The sequence below is a fragment of the Trachymyrmex septentrionalis genome, unplaced genomic scaffold (assembly GCF_001594115.1).
Source record: "Trachymyrmex septentrionalis isolate Tsep2-gDNA-1 unplaced genomic scaffold, Tsep1.0 scaffold62, whole genome shotgun sequence".
Classification (NCBI taxonomy): Eukaryota; Metazoa; Arthropoda; class Insecta; order Hymenoptera; family Formicidae; genus Trachymyrmex; species Trachymyrmex septentrionalis.
In genome coordinates, this window is record NW_017305800.1 from 4283996 (window position 1) to 4308096 (window position 24101).

The 24101-nt window shown below is 36.7% G+C and overlaps 1 protein-coding gene across 1 annotated transcript in view; it reads right to left on the reverse strand.

Annotated features, from left to right (window-relative positions):
* Positions 1-19561, reverse strand: part of LOC108752866 — a 114697-nt gene extending 95136 nt beyond the window's left edge. The window contains exon 1 of the mRNA XM_018494033.1: positions 16890-19561. Within this exon, the coding sequence (XP_018349535.1) occupies positions 16890-19272 (2383 nt within the window). The 5' untranslated portion in view covers positions 19273-19561. The remainder of the gene's footprint in view (positions 1-16889) is intronic.
* Positions 19562-24101: the final 4540 nt, after the last annotated feature.

A 24101-nucleotide genomic window follows, 5' to 3' on the forward strand; every position in this document is an offset into this window, starting at 1 on the left:
CGCAGAATGTCGGTACGATGGAAACGGTGGACGACCAAGAATAGATTCGATCGTGCGCGAATTTGCACCGCCTCTGATTTCAGGCGAATCTTTCAATCCCGCTTCGTCACCTGGTCAATGAAAGCGCTTTATTATTCACTTGCTAGAGTACGACATTGCTAAAAATAAATTACGATGTGCGAGTCGACCGATCGGCGTGCATAGCCCACCCCATTTTCTAGAATCTAATCCCTTTTGCTATTTGTTATTTGCAATAACGCTGGAATTTCTTGCGCTTCAATGTTGAAATTTGTGGCATGATTAAACCTTGTACGTCTGACAACTATTAATTTCCATCAACGCGATTTTACTCGTACATCCAACAGGGCGCTGTGTTTTTATGCCGACCCTTTGGAAGTACAATGACGAAGTATTTTTGCCTCGTTCCAGGGCTACCCGTAAATAAAAGACAATCGTATTATTGTATTTTCAAAGCGGTTCCTTTGTCATCGTCACGGAGGGAAGAAATTTTTTTTCTCTAACAAAATCTTAGAATAATATTTTCCTCATGAAATCTCTTTAGAGACCGATATTTATCTGTGAAAAATAACGTTTTTTCGTGGCGTGATTATTTCACAATGACACAAGTTAACGTAATTACAGACGTGGCATGTGTTTAAAGAAGAAGATTCCTGTGAGTAAATTAAATTTAACAAAAGCGACAGGAAGTCCTTTCGCTTTGAAAGGACTGGCGAATGATATATAACCCAACTGGGGGCTTGAAAAATACTCACGATTTTTCGTGTGGCGATTCGCAGCAATTCGAACGGCCAGCTGATGCACTTGACTGTTACTGTGGCGGTCGCGCTGAGTTTTCTGTTGGGCTCGGAATCGTGGAATCCGAATTGACGTTCAAACCTCGGGGACTCGATTTTGGTTCACTTTCGTGAACAAAGAGACAGTTCGTTGTGAGGTTCTCCTACCCAAAGTAAATCACGCGTTGCGCCGAGGCTGCAGAGTGTGGGAATCGCTGGAGGGGATGCACTGGTCGAAGGACAGCGTGCTTTTGCTTTCGAGAGAATTCTGTACTTGTTTGTCCCAATAATCTGACACGCGTAGAAATTCCCAACAAGGTCCCCGACAGTTTTACCGACCTTAATTACAAATTCGTCCGTGATCGATCGATTTAAGAGCGCATTTTGTTAATCAGTGGATTTTATCTCGTTCCGTTTCTGTACACTCATTTCCGTACGTTTATTACACGTTGTCTCGTGTACGGAATTATTGTTCCGATTAAAATTAACAGAGAAAAGAGCAACACGAGATTGATAACGAGTTTTTGCTCTTTAATCTTTTTCGTGAAATATTACGTTAAAACAACAATAACAATTAATGTCATTGGTTAATTTTTTTTTTAGTCAACCCAACAAGTGCATGTGAAGAAGAAGGCACGTGCGTATACACAATTTCACCACTTTGCACATCGAGTTCTTCAGAATGCGTTATTCTGACCTTAATCGAATGTTTCGACGCATTGCCACGTTTTTCAAAGAAATCCACTAAAATCTTTATGCACTCCCGATTGTCTGATAAATAAGTCCTTTTCGAATCACGAACAATAGCCAGAGATTGTCACATTAAACGCGCCGTATGTAATTTTACGGTTCTGCGCGATATTTTTCAGATCGGTCATCCTAAGAGAGTGCAATTAATTAATTGATCACGCACTGCTTGTGTCATTTCGACAATTGTCGGACGACGATGAATGAAAGTCTACCGACGAGTCGACTTGTTTTTGTTCACCTCGATCAGGCGCAACGTGTCACGACGAGGAGCGTGCGTGTGGACATTTTTTCGGAGCAGAGAGCACGCGCGTGCACCAACGTGAAACTGAGTCATTCAGGTGCGACAGGTGCATGACGCACAGGGGTGAGATACTGTGAGAGCAGACGAGCTGCCGGCGCACTCACACCTGACACGGTGCGACACGGCTCGCGGCTCGCGAGGAACTGATGGGTCGCGCGCCAACGCAAACTTACCCGACCGCCCCTTTTCAACCGACGAGACCGAACGACCGACCGAACCGCCGTTGGAGTGCAGGTACCCAACACCATCTCTGTCCCCGTTTCACCCGCGCTGCCGCAGCCACCAGCTGCCATCCCCCTACCCTTGGCCGACCTCTCGACGTGCATCCCCGTTTATCCCTGGACTTATCCCAGGTCCGGATCTACGTGGTTCGGATCCTGTCGGGTCCGACACCTGTCGGATGTTTTATTTATATGCATATCTACGTTTTTCTCTTCAACCTGATCTCGCGAATGTCTTTATTGCGTGCTCCGAGATGCGATAACGGTGCGCAGGATGACGTCAAAGCTTGTTGAGGAAACGACGTCGAGGAATTTGGAAATGATGGCCTCCGAAAAGATATTGCAAACATCAAGCTTGTCGGATTCGATATCGTCGGGCACGTTGACACCTTGACAGAAAAGTAGTAGCCAATCAGAATTCGCGTTGGTAGTAAGCAGTACGGAAAGCCGAAATGATCGACTACCAGCACGAGTTGTGATTGGCTGATGCTTTTTCGCTTTCTGCTTTTATGTTAAGGCGTGAATGCGCCCTTAGAGAATTTATTTCAATTTAGAAAGAAATTATTCTAATTTATACATATAAAAAGTAAATAGAATTATCGATACACTATTATAATATAAATCATTTTTATGCTAATATAAACTTTTTTAATTTAGTTTGTGTGCGAATTTTTATTCAAATAAAACTTAGAGCTTTAAGGTGGTTTATTGTTTAAAATTGATAAAATTGACGACAACAAATTTAAGCGCTATTTTTTTTAATTGTGTTTCTAATCTTAATGATTTTTCAATTATGATTTAGAAATTTTTGATTATTTTTGAGAAAATTGTTTACAACTCTTTCAATGTCAGTACTACAAAAAATACATGCAATAAGATTTAATACTAAAAACATTATAATTTATAAAGAATTTATAAAAAATACTTTACTTGAGATGATTCATTAATGAAAACACTTTTAAACATTTTATTAATAGAATCGTTGATGATAAAATATTTTTTTTATTTTATAGCATTTTAAAGATCTTTTTACGTTTTACATTACCTGTTAGATAATGTAAAACAATTTTATTTGTTAGCATTATGAAAAAAAAAATAATATTTTATATTAACCTGTTTTAACATTAACATAGCATTAAATTGTTCGCTTTAGCGTAGAGATGAGATGGTGACGTTATATGTTATATAGGTTTATAGAACACCGCGGCGCGAATGTTGTAAGCATGCGTCAACTTTATAACATATAAGTAGAATGTACAGAATGTGAAAACGAGTAAAATGAGCCAATTGCTGTGTCATATTAATTATTAGGAATTATAGTTGCACTTTTCGATCGATTTTTGCAGTTGTCGATTAGCAATGAATTGCTCGATTTTTATAATTGAATAACATTTAACCTCAAAAACAGATATTCTCTATAAGAACTGTGCGCGATCGAAAAGAGCGTTAATAAAGATATCATTAAAATTGAGCACACCGAGTTACGTAATTACGCGATCGAAGAGAAATCGAGTATATAAGTGGATGATACATCGTTCAATAATCAAAGTCATTTATGACTTTGACTATATTTATATTTATTTTCTAATAGTCATTCAGTATAATCATATGACTAATCGTTTATTTATTTACGACGATAAACTCAAGAGACCATGTCGGATCTTGCCGATCGTAATCACATATTTTATCTCACTCCGAGACACTCCTCCATCTGATGTTTTTTCATCATCGCTCCAACGCGTGACTCTACAATTATTGCCGCAATAAATTATCGACAATTATATTGTCAATTATGAATCAGCGAGTTAATTCCTAAGTTATAGATTAAATAATTCAATTTACGAGTGACTTAATCTTAAGTTAACTTCAGATCAAAGTGAAGCACTTCATAGATACACTTCGATATTTTCTTGAGATAACAAGCTCAAGAGTTAGTTGCTCTCATCAGGAGGAAGGTTACTGACATCTGAAATAATCAGCAGATCCGAATGCGTATAGAACTAACACGGTTAATGCGTGCATCACCAAGTAGATGAATGAATCTTGCGATGATTAATATGTAGTTGATGCACAGAACCGGAGAGCAACGGGAATCTGTCTTTTGTATTTGTCAGATTATTACAATTTATCTAGCAGTAACCGGGGAGATCTGTGCACCGGCAGTTCTTTCGTCTTTCACGTCTTCTTTTCCCGACCCGTTCCCGCGTGCTCATTCCTCACGTCTGTCCGTCCGTTGGCTCGATTTGCGAACAAAAGGCAGGCCAGGATTACGAACAATAAGAGAATTCTAGCGCGTTTCCGCGCTCTAAGATTTGGCTTCACGCCTCGCGAGTTTAATCTGCACCGCTAGCAGAGAGATTTCTCCGCATATTGCTGATGTCATATCGACGAAAAGTATCTCCGATTTGAAATCGGAAAGAAACTTACAATAATTCTAGATATTCCATTCCAAATGCGAAATTTTTCTGAAAATTTGCATATTGCTTTTCTATCTTGGTTTTTTTTCTTTCCAAAGTGAACAATTCTAGAAAAATCTGTTTGACACAACGTTCTATTGTCTAGAAAAGATTCTATTTGATAAGATTTACTTGTAAATCGTAGGATAAAATGTAATCTGTGTCACTACTATCAGATACGTCTTATGCAGGCGGGTAAAATAAAAATTGATCGAAATGATTTCTTTATGGAACGATAAACATGTTTTGCAAGATGTAATATGTCGAATTATTTGATCGTCATTCTTACGTGAATTTATAGAAGGATAGAATCGTGAAAAATGTACGTGTAGGTACGTGACAACCGACAAGGAAATAATTGTATCCACGAAAAATAATTGGACGAAAATCTTTTTCAGCAGCAAATGCAATCGATTCTTCGACGAATGAAACAGTGTAGCATTCATAACTGTTATATAAGTTAAACTTATAAGAAAAGAATAAACAGTTTTAATTTAAGACAAGCAGAATTAAGTACATCTGGCATGTGGGACACATTTATGGTTGTTACATAGTATGTCTTATACTGCTGCATTATTTCGTGCATAATAATATATGGAAATATTTTAAATATTAATCTTACAAGATTAGAAATCTTATAAATATTTATGATAGATATTTTGTAACTTTCTCAAAAATTATTTAATTCCACAATATCATTACATTTGTGTAGGTATATCAAATTTATATTGTCTAAGAAGTATAAATAAAGAAAACGTAAATGTTTTAAATTTTAAATGTAAATAAATTTTGTGTGTAAATTTTAAGCACATACACACACACACACACACACACACACACACACACATTCGGTGTTAGCTCGTATTGATATTTTTATTATATTCGATTTAATTTAGTACGCGTAAATATTTTAATTTATTACATTTATATTATCATTATTCAAACTCGGATGAACTGTTTACATATTTTTCCAATTAGTATAAACAGTATATTAGTATATAACAGATAGTAATTACTCTGCGGGTTATAAATTTAATTTAAAGAATCATTTCAATTGCTATGATGATAATGTTTTCTTTGTTGGATTATCCCGATATCTTAATGCAAATCAAGTTTGCCATTGAAAATAGAATTTCCCAAGCTTTGGCGACGGATCATTTGCAAATTACGTATTCATGATCGTAGGGGTTGAGACATCACGTTATGCAAACAATAGGTATTGGCTGCGTGAAATAAAATGCCATAGACGGATGCCGTCGACGTCGTCGTAAATATCAGTTCGCCACAGTCGGATCGTATCTGAAATTCACCTCGATACATAAAGTTTCGCTCGGATCTCCCAATGGCGGATACATTTTACTTCTACTTTATTCTTTATCGGAAGTTCCTCACTCCCGGGAAAGCGCGTTCATATCTTTCTTTCTCTCTTTCGTTCATAAAAGGAAAAAAAAAAAAACGTGATTGGAATCTTTAAGCTGTTTGACGGATCGCTCAAGTTACTTTCTGTGATTATTTGCGAAAAGAAACGTTTCTTTCTGCCGCGACAGTGGCAAAAATTTGTTTTTCTAATCACGTAGAAGTTGAAAATTTAATTTGTATTGGCCGAGCGAAATAGAACTTTTACGATTTAAGCATATCTGAGTTTCGTATAGTTTGAAAGGGATGGAAAGGGATACAGTTTCAGCGACGTGACTCATTGTGTAACAAGAGTAGCTCCTTGATTCTCGAATTTCCTGATTCCTCCTACTGCCCTTCGCAACCTTCTTGCCGTTTCATGTGGTTCTATACACATGCAGTGTTCTGCCTATGTACAATGCATCGATATACAGCTTGCAATAGCTTTGTAGCCGCAAATATAAAATCCATCAAATTGGTATAAAATGACATAAGCTGTATGACATAAGACAATGAGCTAGATCAATGAGCATTCGGTATAAAAACCGAGTTGTGTTAATTTACATAAAGATTGCTCATTGGCTCAGCGGCCTTGCTATGCTATATGCTTTTCTTATGCAGCTTATGTCATTTTGTGTATGATGAGCAGAGTTGTTATATTTAAAACGTTTGTATTTAAAACAAATGTTTAAAACATATTTTAAACACTGTACTGTTTTAAACAAATATATGTTTGATTAAAACACATGTGTGTTTAAAACAACAAAGCTTCGAAGCATTTTCTGATAAGTCATTTAGCAAAATTTTTTCTTCTGATAACCAATCTAGAAATGAATTATCTTAAGACTTTATTTAAGATGATTTTGAAATAAGAATGGCCTACGAATATCGTAATAATCTTAATCTATACGTACACATATTGCTGAAATGCATTAATAGAGTTTATATATGCATATTATTTATATGAAGGTATAATATATATGATGTTTATAAACCATTTTTTTAAATTTATTAATTAGATCATTATTGTTTTAATTAAAATTATATAATTCTCATTTTGTTTAATAAAAATATATGCAATTACACGATGATACTAGGCTGTATAAATTGTACTACATACATTTTCTTAAAATTTATTTTATTAATATATAATTTATTATTTATGTATATATAATTATATGTTATTATTTATAATGATTAAACTCTCTTTTGTCCACAAACGATATTAATTAGGAATAAAATATTAATATGATATATTTCAAAGCTCTTTGTGTATTTTACGCAACGATCACACAATATCATATATAATTGCAGATATATTACTTCCTTTGACATAAACAATATTATTGTTAATATTACTTGTGCTTTGCGTGCACAGTGTATTGCAGAGTCCGATGGATATTCGCATATCCGTCATCTCTGCATTGTTTTGGTATATTGCTAATAAAAGCTTTGCGACTTCGACGGAGTGTAATATGGCTGTGTTTATAGCTCGTCTCGTAGGCCAATGTCTCTTTTCGAGGGAATATTATACGCTGCAGTTTCCGAAGTTCTATTATCCCGCAATCTCGTACCATCTTTGAGTTTCGCAGCAGTTACATGTATATACATGGAACAGCATTTATGGCCCACTGCATTTTGCAGATAGTGATCAGAAACCATTTCCAATATTCGAAAATTCCGTTTGAAGATTGAAAACCTTCAAATGATCGGGATCCTACAAAAAAACGTAAAAGTGAGATGTAATATTATTTTTCATCCAAAGATATCCAAGTTTCTTGATTTTATTGGAAAATAAAATGTATAACAGTTATCAATACATGAACAATAATACTAATCATGCAATCCATTAACACAAATCTGTCTTATACGTATATGATTATAATATTTTACATATATAATTTCAGAGAATGTATTAAGTATTTCGTATTTGCAATTTTCTGATGAAATATGCAGCACGGTGTGTTACGTAGGAATACATTTTATGTTCGTGGTGTAACATGGTGCTGGGAACATTGCAAATGCTTGGCTTACGGCTTAAATTTCAACGTCTACGCGATGTTTGCGGACGGATTCGTGTGCCTCCAATTTATCCAAAGCGATGGATGTCGCATTACGTAATCGGGATAATGCACCACGTCGAGATTGCATGATCTAGTTTCACAATCCTTCATATCAATTCGAAACTTCTCTGAAATCTCACAATCAGTTTTAACTTTGACAAATATTTGTTACGATGAGAGAGAGAGACGGCATCGCCTGTGCTGGATAGAAATGGAATTGTATTTGCATATATTGTGTGGACCGACGACTAATTGTAAGAAAGATTGTTGTGAAAAATTCCATAGTTTTTTTTATTGAGTTATTTGCACGTTTTGGCTCGTTATATATAATGATTCTGTATTTTATGAGAAATATTGTTTCATAAAACAACGCAAGTTTATAATTTCGTAATCATTTAGGCGTTATTTTCCTCCGAGAGCTTCTTCGTAGATACTGAGCTACTTTCCTGCTGCTATTACTGGCCACTTTTCCGAGTATCTGATATTTCCGCGAAATGTTGCCGCTCACGCAGGCGGGCGAGAATGCAAAATCCAGAGCAGTTTAATTACATTTATAACAGCATATAAATTATAAGTTGAAAAAGCAGGTGATTCTGTATTTTCCCTTTTCCTCGCAATACAATTTGATTCGAATGAATCTCGTAGCAAAACGTTCAATTTCAGAGCTGTGAGGCATGAATACGTCACGTCGTTTTATCACTAAATAATTACTATGTATGTACATTTGAGCGTAATCGAAAGCATAAATAAAACGTCCATTCTGCGCATGCTCTGGTGATTTTTGTTATTCGAGAGATGGTATTCATCGTTGAGTTCTATCGATGTGATTCATTACAGCTATGTATGTGTGCAGCCATCGCCGAATAAATCTGCGAAGAGGGTATGTTAAAGTAATTCTCTCTTTCCTGGCGTTTTAAAACGGGGCTTTCAGCTAACAATACTGCGTGTGACGGCAGCGAGAAAATGAATCGATAACTCCTATCGTCATGCGACGTCCTCGATTTTAAAGTTGAACTTATCTTGTACATACATATTGAAATGCATAGCAACTCGTGCAAGTGTGATCAAGAATTCGTTTTTCATCTCCGAGTGTGTACAAAAGAAACGGTAGCGAATAGTTTTTATCCGAGATTCTATGGCGATATTTTGCTCTTTTAATCTTTTTTATAGAGAAATCTTTTCAGATATCTCAATTTATTCCGTGTAAAAAGAATCAATGACTGAAAGGAAAATTTGTCAATGTTAGTCTTTTTTATACTTTTATAAACTTTTCTGGTTTACACATTTTTGATATATATTATATTTACACAAGGTATAGTATATTTTTATTGAAATGAAACGTAACGTTTTTTTTTTTATTTAGTAGTAATAATTTACAATATAATTTAATATTTTTCTCAGAAAAATTATTCTCAGGAAAATAATTTGACGAATTGCTCTGGCAGTTCTTGCGAGATAAAATAATAAATTATTTTATGAAAAACACATGCATATCGCATTCTTTTTTGGAATATACTGATTGGCATAATGGAAAACATACAGAGATAGTGAAACGGTGTGTTTATTTAGTTACTATGTACGTAACTACACAAAATTCATACGATATTCAACGATAATTACGAGCGTGGTGGTGCGGAAAGTAACGATACAAACGATCGTTTGCGTTAATTGTCACGTGTGAATGCTCACAGTGTAATGGAACCACTCATTTGGTTTACGCTACGATCTATACACTTGATAGTTTAGCAAGCGGATACGTGAATGTTTCCCGCGTTATTCTTCTCATCGTTATTTTTTTCCCATTTTAGACTCTATTATTCAAACAGCAGGTGTCTGTTTTCGAATATCATTTTTTTTGCAAATGCAGTTTAATATCTTGCGAGTATGACCGTAATTGTGCGAAAACATTTGTCTTCAATCTGTCTTATTTTGCCGCAGAGAATCGTCCATTTGGGTCGAACACGCATTAAATTTCGACACGAAAAACCAATATCGTGTAACAGCTCCACGTGGGGCATTTCAATTTTTCACAGTGCAACTGTACAATCCAGTATACCCAAATCGATGTTCAACCAAAAAAAAAAAAAAGTTTCGTGGCTTCTACGTAGCGTATGATATTTTTTCCCTTAATTTACTATGGAAATAGAGTAATCTTTTAAAAAAGTACTTTTTCAATACGATTAATAATAGAAAAAAGTAATCTTTATTTTTTCGACTTTCGCTTTATTTTTAAAACTTATACATTTTTTAAAATAGTCTATAAAAGATTATTTTGAAAAATATAAAAGTTTGAATCAAGTTTTACAACTGTATCAGATAAGGCTGCAGAGGATTAAGAATTTGCAAGGAATGAAAATTATTGAATTTATAAATTTGCGGAAGGGACTTCTAAATATCTTGTTTATTTACGTACATTTTGTGGCGAGAAGGTTCCATTGCATGTTATTCATTTAGTTACAATGAAATAATGTTTACATTTTAACAATGTTGCAAATAACGAAAAGGAGACAGTTGGAAAAAGTGACAGTTCGACGAAACTGTGTTTATATTTTGATTTAGAAAGTTACTTTCTTGAAAGTGTACATGGATAGGGATATGCCATCTTTTATGTATCTTTCGTTAAAAATACAATGTAAGGCACCGAGTGAGGAAATTCGGCAATGATAACGTAATTTTATAATTTTTGCATCAGGCATAATTGAACTTTGATACAACCGAGCTTAGACAACTTTCCGCCAATGGAGATCTCAACGAAAAAATGTGAGGTTTATAAATAAACAAACGAAAATCTTATATTATCAATCCTAAACAGAATGTTTATTATTATATCAAATTGAAGAATTTTTGTCTTTGAATCATATAGTAGTATATCATATGTTGCGTTTGTCGATTTAGCAAGCATTAATCCGGTTAATACCTTTATGTTTCATCATTGTATTTCTGCGTAAAATATCGTCAATATATGCGGTGATGCACAAGAATACTTTAGTAGCTTAATTGATCAAAGAGCGTAACTGTGGAAATCGTTAACACTCCTCTTATCCCGTGCGAAGCTCTTTGACGTAATTGTGCCATACGTATACGAAATAAAAGAAATGGCAAATTGTTATAATTTCGATTTCACCTGCGTTAGCTTTTTTAGAATTATATCATGAGAACTGACGATATGACTAAGATGTATAAATGATAAAATTGAATCTCGAATTTGGCCGTGCTCCCGGGCATCGTATAAAATTTTTTTGTTATATATCATGCGTTGGATAGTTATATATTGGAACATAAAAGGATGTGATTTATCACGCACGTTGTCGGCCAATTGTCTATTTGCCATCGTTAAACATAACGTTTCGCATCTAGCAACAAGTTCGTTTAGGCACTTGCTCCATCGCACGTACTTTTGAATCGTTTTGAACGAAGGCCAACGACGCACGAAATATACCTTTTGTCGCTCCACATAAAACAACACCGTATTTTCGCATTCGCATTAAATGGAATTTTACAAGTGGTAACGAGAAAATGAAAGCTATAGACGTGACGAAAATGTTAAAGTTGTACACGTAATTCATGGAAATTACTTCATGCGTTTCAGAATGAGTCATTTGGCGGAAAAGCTATGAGTGATAACGTTTATTGGACATTTATGTTACATTCTCACGTTCTTCACTAAATATTTGTGCAAATAGTTTTATAGGAAAGTAATTTCATCATATATTGATTTTATACACGGGAAGAACGATTTTACTCAGATATCTAAAAATTTAGCTAAATACAGAAAATAATTTTGTTGAATCATCAAAATAATTATGTAGGAAATTCTAGCATAATGAGCAATGCTGTAAAAAATTGTCATATTCCAATAGGCAACTTGAATGTTCTGCATAATTATTTTGATAGTCCAACAAAATTATTTTTAGCTCTATATTTAGCTAAATATTTAGATATTACAGCAAAACCATTTTTTCCGTGTTTTTATTTGTAAATATTTAAATACTATTTTTTAGCGATAACATATATCCTTGTAGAAATTTTATTATTATTTTACTGAATTTATTGTGTATTTATCAAAAAGGCAGACACATTATATCATATTATTATGCATTCTGGATATTTATTTGATATGATAGCGAATGCGGCTGAATTGTAAATAGCAAATACATTTGAATACATTTTTGTATAGAATAATGAGAAGGATAGAATAATGCAATCGAATCATCCTCGATGCGAAGTGACAATGATTGGAGAGCATGGAAATATAATCTAATGGGCGCAAAAATTCAAGCTGAGGATGATAAGACGAATGAATAGATTATAGAAATGCGAGGTAAAAATAAAAAGATTTGTAGCAACGTTGCTACTGCTATTGCATTTTTGCGATAGAGCGACGGCGCGGCACTAATCCTTTTTGGCTGAAAGCCTGTCACAAGAAAAGTGCCAAACACAGACTGGTACTTTTCGGTACACGCACACAAATCTGCATGCCATCCTGCTACCTGAAAATTATACGGCTCGCCCATTCTTTTTTTTTTTCATTCTCTCTCGCAATTAACTTCTCGCGAATTTTTTGACCATTATTATTCTCGATTCACGTATAGCAGGTACATCACAAGTTGTCGAAAACGTCGGCCGTTTTCATTTTGCGTGAGTCATTGATGTGAGTAATTTTCGATGTTTGCAAACTCCCGAGAGCTATTGAGAGTGCGAGTGAAATTCCCGTATAATGAGAGCAATTTTCGATATGCGGTTATCGGGGCAACTATGTCGATGGAAATACGCTGCGAGCAATTTGTTGACCAAAAAATTATTAGAGAAAAAAGTGATGTGGGCTCTCATTTTTTTTGGGTACTGTTTTATTTTTTGGTTTTAGTTTATTCGAATCAATGAATATAGCAAACGATTATTTATTATAAGTTTAATATGAAACACACTTGAAATGATTAAGACCGTTCACAAAATCGGAAAAATTATTTAGATTAATAATTTTTAATTTAAAAATAATAATTATTTATTATGAAGAGACATTAATTATGATTAATTATCTGAATGTGATGATGAAATGGTCACTTACTATATTTTTTCAAATCTGGTTTTTTCAAGTCAAGCTATTTGAATTTCTCATAAAATTCAAATAGCTTGAATTCATAGAAAATTTTGAAATATTATAAGTTTCTTTTCATGAATGTGTTGTTTTAACAATAATCTCTTAATTCTGTCATCGTAAATGTTTATCATAAACGCTTCTTTCCCGCTTCGTAGGTACCTTTCGAGATTTTTTAAAATTATTTTAAAATGGTAACTACAAAGACTTTTTTAACGAAAAACAATGCTGTGTAATATTTTTTGTTAAACATTTCGGAGCTCACATTATTCCTAGTTAGAAAGTCCAATATACATAGAAGCATTGCCAAAATTTACATTTAATTATGTCCCAGCGAAAGTACAATTAGTTAAGCTTATCTTGTTCAAAATAGAAAAATAACATTTTAATAATAATTAATTAAGGATACTAATTAACATACTTACAAACTTTAAACTACATTACATTAAAAATTATATACGAAAAAATTCTGATATACCTCATAATATATCAATTATCAAAGATCGCGCTAGTTGCGATGGCAATTATTTTACAATTTTGATATCTATCTCAAAACAAATTAAAAACTTTTTGCAAAAGATGGTGTTAATTATATAACAGAATTTTAGGAGGTGGGACCCATATTATTAACAAAGGTCTATACCACCACTTTGTCTTCTTATACTCCGTAGTAATACAACGATATTATTATAATATCAAATTACAACTATACACCGTTATGCAATGTTAAATTAAATTATTAGTGTCACTCATGATAATTAGAGATGGCTACGTTCACAGATTTAAAAAACTGTTGCGACTAAAATTGATCGATAAGATTGGCGTACGTATATTTGCGGATGACGATATAATATTTTAATGCGATAAATTTTCAAACTAAGAACTAGATTACTAGTGCAGATTACGATCGTGTTATCACGTGCGCACGATCAGGAACATCGCGTTCGATCGTCAGCGTCTCGAATCTTCACGAGCATTTCCAGAAACAGACATACGTGACTTCCGGCGTAACGCGTTTGTTCTACCGGCTGTAAATTTCTCGCTCGGGAATTCTCACTTCTTGCGGCGCTTCTTGCGAGGGGAAGCACCATGTGCGTGTTAACTTCCGCTCTGAGCGTCTGAGCGCGGATCGCCCTATGACGTCATGCGGCCGGAAGGAGGAACAGGAATTCTATCTTGAATTAGCGATCACCGGACGTTTCCTCGTTTTTAATCTTTTTTTAGTTATGTATGCAAATGTTCAGAGATTACTGCGATTATTTAATCAACGCGCATCGGAATTTTTATTCATGTTAATTTTCCCAAGGACAGGAAAGGGTTATTCAATTTGTTACGCAATTTATATTAACTGCATTCCAAAGTGTTATTGGCTTATTAACATATCGGATTTGTGTTAAACTATAGCGACAGCACAATTGTCATTAATTTACACGATAATTCTCTCGTTCTGTTTAAATATGTATTAATTAACGATCAAATTAGGTATATGCAGTAATTACGCTATGGGCCTCTAGGCAAGATTTTTCACTTCAATATCGTATATTTTTCACATTAATGAAATTAATCGAGTCGAATGATATTGAGAAACGCGAATTTGCAATTTTTATACAATTTTATTAGAAGAATACTCTCTTTTTACATTGTGAGATTTTCGATATTATCACAGAAACATAATTGATGCGTTGGGGCATTATCAAACGGCCGAAGTGGGCGGAAGGCTTGCGATGAAGGAATAATTGTGTGAGAACTTCGCATAGCAATCTTCCAATAAAAGATAATAAATTGCATCTCTTGTAGGTGAGCGTAAATTGAAATATTTATCTCGTGAGAGAACAACGCTGGCGGAGCAGCTGCACCATATTTAGATTGAAATTCAAAGCGGCCTGTAGGTCAAAAGATCACATCCACGTCTTATTTTTTCCTTATAATAACAGGGTAACCTCTCGAAAGAGGTGAACGGGTCGGAGTGTGCGAGAGATTTCTTCGTGATTTTCGCAAACCCTAAGGGAAGGGCTCGCCAAGCCTTTAAGCCGAGAGTCTCGAAGTTTACGTAAAGCTTCTGAGAATTGACAATGCTCGAGAGAAGTTTTCGGGGACTCTCGTAGGTCTGCCCAGTATTTTTCTGTCGAGGTTGGATTTCTATCCGACTGCGCGAGAACAGAAGTCGTGCTTTATAATTCATAAAAGTTAAAGGTTAACGGTTGGTCAATCTCATCGGACGTATAACGGAGCATCTGACATTTAAATTATCAAAAATTCAAAACTTTTTCCGGATCGAATGACATTGAAAAGTGCTGTCCTGAAGTTATTTTCAGCATTTTTTTTTTTTGTTAGAGCAGTTCAGCTGAATATTTTCCTTTCATAACATATTAATATGTAGATGCGAATTCATGAATATAATTATGATGCGAGGAATTTTGTTCTCTCAACATTTCTCGCATTTGTCCTAAGATCACTATACCTGCTATTCACGTAAATTTAATTATTCTACAATAGAACCTATGCGAACGAAGTGAAGATCTCTTGAAAAGTTTGAAGGGTCGACAGAACGGATATTGAAAGACCAGAGGCGAACGGTTGGAAATTGTAAGAAAATGCATCGAAAGCGAAAAGAGTTTACCACTGTGCGAAATCGTGTCAAAAGGAGGAAAATTAAACTGCCATCAAACCTTGAGAGGTGTTTCGATGTTGAATCAAATAAAAAAAATGTTTTTAATTATTATAAAATATGCATTCGAGAGGTATTTATTTCACATGTATTCTTATTTATCACACGAAATAATATATATACATTTTTTTCATTTTTTTTTGCATGAAGTGTTATATTAAAAGTTGTTGTTAAACGACTTGATAACGTGCAATTTAGCCCGATAAGATGCGAAAACTTTGATACTTGAATATTAAATATTTTTGAAACACAGAGTGAAATACGGGTAGATACAATAAAGACGAGCGTACATTCATGGCGGAACTTTTCACATCAGCAAACAGCAAAAAGCGGTATCGGACGTACCATTCTAGGGAGAGTTGGTTATGTATATTATGAGCAACATAAATTAAAGTTCTTAAGCATCGCTAGTAATTACTGTTTTGTCCGAGTTTCAGTATTTTCCGAGTTGCGTTTATCCGAGGCTTTCCTTTGCAAACTTCACATTTCTTTATTGTTTTTTAATTTATACTTTTTAATAGAAACATATACTTATCACGAAATTCTTCACATTATATCTGTATACTTTACACATTTTTAGAATATTTATTAGCATCATTGTTAAAGTGATGATCAATCTAATTTGAGATATTGACATTTTAGCTTTAGTTTGCGATTGCGATGAACTAAATTGGCGCAGTTTATAAAACTGAAAAATGTATAATATTTGCAAAATTCTGCATATGAATATTATTAAGATTTGTTTCGTTTGAAAATAGATTTATTTTTTTTATTCTGATTTATTCTTGATTTATCTAATTTCTACTTATAATTGAATATATATCATCGAAACTTAAGGAAACAATTTAAGAAATTACAAAAATAAAAATCACTAGATTTTAACATGATATATATCTAATGCTAAAATCGACGATAATGATTATTGAACATTATTTGTATGGATTATGTAATAATCGTTACATATAATTTATCTTATTTACATTAATACGATTATTCAAATGGACTTGCTAGTTATCGATCAGCACAATCAATAAGCGTGATCAATAAGCGTATAATTGATGTAAATTATTTTACCAATATTTAGGATTAAAAATTATCGATTATAATTAATTATTATACATAAAAATTTCGCACAAGACATCTTACCTTGTGGACTTTCATCTTTCCTCCTGCGACGAGACTTCTTCTTTTCTTCAATATAATTCGAAGACGAAGAGTCATCGAAGTCCAGAAACTCGTGATTTTCATTCGCTGGCTTCTTCATCTCGTCTTGCCTCCTCTTCAGCAGTTCGTAAACTCTCTTGAAGTAATCCTTCGTGATATCCTCATTCGATTTATTTATTAGCGAAGTCTTGCCGTTCAAATAGTCGAAATCGCTGTCGAAACCGTCGATGCCGTTTATCTTCGAATCAGAGTCGTTTGTGCGTTCTTCTAGATCCTCACTGCCGTCGACGATCTTGAAGGTGTCGCTCTTCTTCACGTTCGAGCGTGTGTACAACTCTCGATAGTCCTTGAAAGCGCTCTTCGAAGGGATCGAATTGTATCCGAAATCCGGGGAATTGACATTCAACGCAGACACGCTGCTAATGTCATTCCCGCGATTTTTCACTTGAATTTTGGCGACGATCGGCGATTGGCGCTCGTTCGTTTTCTTTTGCCCGACGAGCAAGTAATTTTCCTGCAAACTGGTGCCGGGTCTACTGCCGTTCGTCGACGAAGCATCGCCTTTGGAAACTTTCGCCGTAGCTTCCTTTTTTGTCAACAGTTCGTCGTTTTCCCGACGAATCTTTTCACTTCGATCGTAAAATGGGTCCACGCAGTTTCTCAAGTTTTGGCAGACCTTGCAAGTGCGCGAGGAGCAGAGATCGCGTTGCAGGTCCTTCCATCTCGGTTTGCTCATGAAGTCCTCTTCAGGCACTTCCCTTTCCGATTCGCGACGAAGCCTCTCGTTCCTTTTCCGCTCTTTGTATTCCCGCCAGGACTTTTCCACATTTTCTTGGCTCTTTATATGTCTTAGGGGATTTGCGAGGTCCTTAGCGCTGTCTGCGTTGGCCGGCATTGCCGTCATTTGTCCGAGCAAAACGTCGCTCTTGGTTTTTCGGTAGACTTTCCTTCTGTCCAGACTCGACGACTCTCTCTTTAGCTGCGATTTCAATCGATTTTCCGGTTCTAAAGCTTGGACTAAAGCGTCGCTCTTCGAGCGCCAATAGTTACGTGACTGTCTTTGAAGCTGAGAGCCCTCGGAGGATTCTCTACAGTTCATTGGCTTCTCCTTCTCCGTTTGTCTGTTGGACTTTAGTTTCTCTCTCTCGATCACCTCGGGATTGAATCGCAAAATACTCGTCTCACTGCGCACTTTTCGCGTCCTGTAGCTCTTTTGATTTTCCTCGTGACTGTAGTCCGAGTATCTTTTCCTGATCCCGGCTTTTTCGATCGGCTCGGAAACGCCAGCGGCCAATCTTGAACACGCCTGCTCCATATTCATCCGCCGCTGTATCTTTTCGCGTAGGAACGTTCTGATTCTCACCAGCTCCTCCTCGTTCATGTCAGCCTTTATTTTGCGAACGACTCTGTCTTCTTCGTTCGGTTTAGGACTCTCCCTCGTCAAATTCTCCGTTGGAATTAAGGCGGTTCGCGTTCGCAAGTACGACTTCACTTTCTTATTTTCTCCATACGAATTCTTACCTTCGGAATTGACCGTATTGTTCCTCTCCAAAGTATGATTTCCGAGATCCTTCTCGTTTCGTTCGATAGTGCCCTTGGTTTCATTTCCGCTGTATTCTTCCTCGCGAACTAAACTGAGCAGAGACTCGCTCTGACTTCTTAGGTACGCCTTGACCTTTCTGCATCTGTCCTTGGCAATCTCATCCGGAGTTCTCCCGACCGTATTACGTGTACGCAAATCGTTCACGATTTGCTGTCGGAGATAATCCCCGGCGGAGTACCTCTTGAATCCCGCTGCTTCTTCGATGTTTCTTTCGAGCTTCGCCTTCATCATCGGATCTTCCACGGCGGACGAGTGTCTCTTTCTACTTCTCTCTCCTTTATCCTCCACCTTCTTTCTACCTCTTTGCCCTTCTTTAATATTAACGTCGCTTCGGGATTTCCGCGGTGCGAAGTTGCAGGTACCGAATTTGCTGCTGAAGCCGTCGATATTGCGGTTACTCTGAAATGGCGTCGCGACAAACGAGGCGGAAGATGTCGACGGAGAGGACGTTTGTTCCTTGCTCTTCGAGCTGCTTCGAGACTCGTCGACGGGGTATTGTTCATGAGTCTTCAGGCCCTCCCTGAAGGAACCTCTCGCCCGTTGCGCCGTTCGGCCGGTGGTCTCCACTAGCAATCGGCCGTCCTTGTCCAACAGCTGGATGACGGGCAGCGCGTCGGCGGACGTAGTGAGTTCCCACTCCCAGTGCAGCGGTTTCTGCAACTTCAGCCGAATGATCGGCTCCGCCGGTTCGCCAAGCTCCGTGGAATCTGGACCGACCGGACTGGAAGTCGTCGCGCTGACGATCGGATGGGCGTTCTTCATGGTCCCCCCGGTTCTTCTCTCTGGTTCGCTCGTTCTCGCTCGAATAATCTGCCGGAAAAACCGCTTGCTCGCCCGGTCGCTGATCGTCCCGATTAATTTCTCGTCCCGAACTGGTTCGCCGCCGTCTTCGCTGGTCTTCTTAACGGTCTTCCTGTCTTGCCTCGATTTTATGGGAGGCTCGAGAAAGATCCGTCGATTGTTGAATCGTTTCGTCGAAACGCAGACAGTTCGTCTGATGGATTTTAGTCTTAGAATGAAGAAGCGGTTTATATAATAATATTAATAATAATTTTACTGAAGTGCAAATGATATAAAATATCTTATATTATTATATATAATAGAAATTATATTTTACACTCCGAGAAGTAATTCTTGTACGTTGTTTAATAACATTAAGAAATGGATAAAGAAAGGTTCAATAAACACTCTAATCGCGAAAATGATATTGTAGGTACACTTCACACGATGCTCATGCTCAGACCGATTTCCGATTTCTGCGTCGCGTGATTTAAAGCTGCTGTCGTACGGCCGTCGCGTCGTACGCTTAGCGATAAACTCCGGGTTAAAACTGCAATCCCGTTTTTCGTGTGACCGCGAACAGTAGCCGCAGTACAGTATAGTATGCGCTTTCGCGTAGTGGCATTCGCTGCGCGATCACATGATCGGCGACGATCGCGAGACCGGCGGGTCTTGCCGGTCGTTCGCTTTCGCGGGCGCGTAGTCCAAGTTCGCGCGCGTTACATGGCGTTATGTAACGCGACCTCGCAGACTTGGCAGCCTGTCAAATTCGCGACGGCGCGGGGACTCGAGTCAGCTTTCTTTCTTCGCAGTTTGTCGAGGTGACGGCGGAGAAAGAAGGAGGGATACATGTACACGCGTACACACAGTTCCGCGTCACGTCTCACGTTGCGAGTGGATGATTCGTGGAAGATCCATCGTTCGCGCGTTCCTGCATATCGCTCGTAATTTGCAGAAGCAGACGAGTTTCGCTGGCACTTGCGAAATGATACCACACGTGCGAGCGTTTATGTACATCTGTATTGCAGCGGATAACATTAAATGTCTATCGGCGTACACGTCTTGGCGGTGTATGTAAATATAAGCGAGATGCGTAATTCTTCAATGAAATTCTTAACAAAATTTTTTTGTCGGTGATTTTAACTTTTTTTTTTTTCCAATATAATAATACGTGCGAAAGGTGAAACGTGCTTATTTCAAGCGTTTTACGTCAATCAAAAAGATCAAACGTCAGTTAACCGACAGCACGTCGTGAATTGCCGTGAAAATCGTAGATTCAATTTTCCAACGCTTCTGAAACGTTCACGCACGCACTTTCGAGGAATATCGGGAGCATAAAAGGTTTCGAGAGCGCAGAAAATATTTTTAATTGCACGCGAGAACTTTTTTGTAGCTCGTTCGCCGAGTTGGTTTGTTCGTTCGGAAATCGCGCGATCAATCACTGACTTCACGGTCGTCGCCTCTCTGCCCGCGTATTCGGCGGGTATTTTCGATCGGTCGATCGGGAATATCGATTAATCGTCGCGTGGACTCGAGCGGCGGACAGCCGCGGACCTCACTGAGGAATCGACAGTGCGAGAAGCGGATCCGGGGCTGCGCGGCGCGGCACTACTGTAAACGCGCTCTCGGTGGCGTCATACCGATCCGAAAATAAAGCCCGCGGGATCTATCGGGTAGGGTGTAGGAATTCCGGCACGTGGGATGTGTCACGAATATCAGCGGGGACTCGCTTGTGTTGTTCTCATCGCTTGCGCACAGGTGCGTGCACGAGCGTTCAGGATGCGTGGGCGAATCAGACGAACCGTATCAGACGAATCGTATTTGGTTCATTTCGTTTCGTATTAGGACTAGCGAACTAACGTAGATTTTGTCCGGTATATAAAGGAATTAAAGAATTATTATTAAGAAGGAACCTTATTAAGGAACTTTATTGAAATAATAAAGAATTATTATTAGGAAGGAATTATTAAAAAGGGCAATGAGAAATGTAACTTTACAAAGGATCTCTTAAATTATTTAAAGGTATTGTAAAGCTTTCTTGCGTATGCGCGGATTCAGACATTGTTAACTCTTGCAGTTAATTATGTAAATTTTAATATCTTGTGCACATATTACTGTGTATCATTATTCACTATTATTCTTTACTATATTATTCTGAAGATAAAGTAAATGTCTTTATGTTACTAAGCAATATTTAGGATGTATATTGTAAAAAAAAATGTTATTCTTGCTAGACGGAAATAAGTTAAATAATTTATAAGTGATTTTATGAATCAGTGAGATAATGTTGTAAAAATACGTTCTGCGGTAACGCGTATATAAATGTAAGATTAATTTTAAATTTACTAGTTTAGAAACTATATTTATGCAAACAGCTTAAATTCTATTCTTAATAGTATTGAGATAACTAATACGAATCTTAGATTTGTCTCAGTACTTCTTGTTATTTATGTTATTTATAAACTCTACTCTCTAAATCTGAATCAGTGGATAATCACTCATTCAGTGCCAGATATGCCATTGTTAATTAATGAATGAAATGTGGTATCCCTAACTTATAGCAAACCTTGCTTCATTGTATAAATGTACCGCATTCAACATGTATAGTATTGTAAATTTGGAATTACAATGTGCTAAAACGTGCATGCAAATATCGATATTTTAACTGTATATATAATGCTCAAACTTCTTTTCTTTTATAGATGAATTTCACTTTACTTGCAGTGCCGAATGTGCTAATACGATATGCCGATAATTCATTACCAACTATGTTACTTCAGTAGATTATCCACTGACTCAGATTTAGAGAATAATCATTCAAGTGAATTTTGTTTTGCGTCAAAATGCTGAGAAATCAATAACTGACAAATGACGAATTTAGATAAACGAAATGGTTATTATTTCGAGACACCCTGTGTATACATTTGCTGCCAAATGCATGTCGATCAAGACGGTGATGTCGGCCAGCAACAGTGATCGAAGATGGACCTCAAGGATGGATCAATGCCCCGCGAGAAATTTGTTTACGATCGATCGTGGGCAGAGTCGACGAACATAAATGCATACATCTATCGCAAGTGTGTGCAGAATTAGACTGTCCTAGCTATGTCAGTTTTGTACACTCTTCATTGTCTCTTTTTTTTTTTTACACACATCAAAATCGGTGACAGCAGCTATCATAAAATTGGACGTCGTAGCAGACAAATCACTCTGGATAAAAATTTCGTGTTCTCTCGTAAGTCAAAAGTATTTAAACTTTTTTCAAATTTACATTGTGCAGCGTCGCGACGCAATTCTGGTAAACGGGTTCGCTCCAGTCGAAGTTTCGGATTAGCGTAATATTTCCAGATCCGCATAATACTCCTTAGGAATGCGTACTTTCCGCGATTCGCGAGTTGCGTTTCATATCTTACGTACGACGACGAAGAATATTTAACCGAGGAATGCACATCCCTCCAGGTGCGCGTACTGTGTGTCTCTTCGTCAAGTGAATCGCTCTCTCGCGAGTGAGGAATATATTTCAGCGACGGAGAAACGCAATGTCAGGCGTCATGAATAAAAAATTGGCTGGTATCCTTTTACGATATCGTGCATGCTCGACGCCGATTCGCGATGCCGCGACCGCATCAAAACTGGTTCACGCGTTGCTCGGTTACTCGTAACAGGCTCTTTATTTTTACTCAACGCGCCCTCGATATCGTAGAGAGTTCTCGCCTCGCGCTAAATTCGGATAAGGAAACACGCCGTGTACATTCTTTCGGAATCTGTGTGTGCTCGTTGATCGACACGCCGAACCAACTTCGTCCTCGTGTGATTGCGATTCGGATCACGAATCGGATATCCTTATCTTGGTTTGAGCACAGTGTAGAAATCGATGACTGACATTAATAGAGATAGAGTAGAAATTGCGCGATGTCTCTCTCTATATTTGCGCTGAGGTAAAGTTCATTGCGTGTCATTAACCGATTAGCCGCGGTCCGCCGTTAAGCGGCGCGCTTATATAACTTGAGAGGAATGAGTCAAGAGGATGTATAATTGCCAGAAATTGTCACCTTAGTCATCTCCAGAGATTATTTTTACCCGTATTGCATCGAGGCATACATTTCTGAGCAAAATGCAGATCTTTAGCAGAAAAAGAACATATATCTTTATGCTATTTCTAATTACGATGCAATATAAAATGTGTGTGCATATTTCATTAGATACGAATGGATTAATTTGAAATATATACTTTTAATAATATAAAGTTATTTTTAATAATAATAAACACAAAATATACAGTTTGTAAATATTATGTCCTGAAAAAATAACAAGAGCTGGAGGAAATTTTTTTTATGTCATAAGCAACGATGAGTTTATTATAGGACCGGCGAATGACAGAAAAATTTTTATACAGCATAAAAAATAATAATTTATTTTAGCATTCAGCGGAAATATAAACGTACAGTACTGGAAATTACATCTATCTGAACGAACATAAACGAGAGTTGCGTAGTTCAACAAATTGCATTACCACGTATAGCCAAGCATGGAAATTGGCATATGTGATTTTTTTTTTATCATTTATGTATAAATCTCTCCTAAATATATTATAAAATACTATTAATGTCCTTTCTCTACCTAAAAACGCATCCAGGGAAAAGAACGATGAAATTGTTCTAGATTACTCCTTTACATGATCGTTTTTATTCTTTCTATACGTTACTCCTAACAAGTACCCTAATTCTTTTCATTAGATATCGAATGTACAGGATATTCTCTGCACGTGACGTCTTAGTTGTCACGATTTGCTAATAAAGAAATTTATTGTA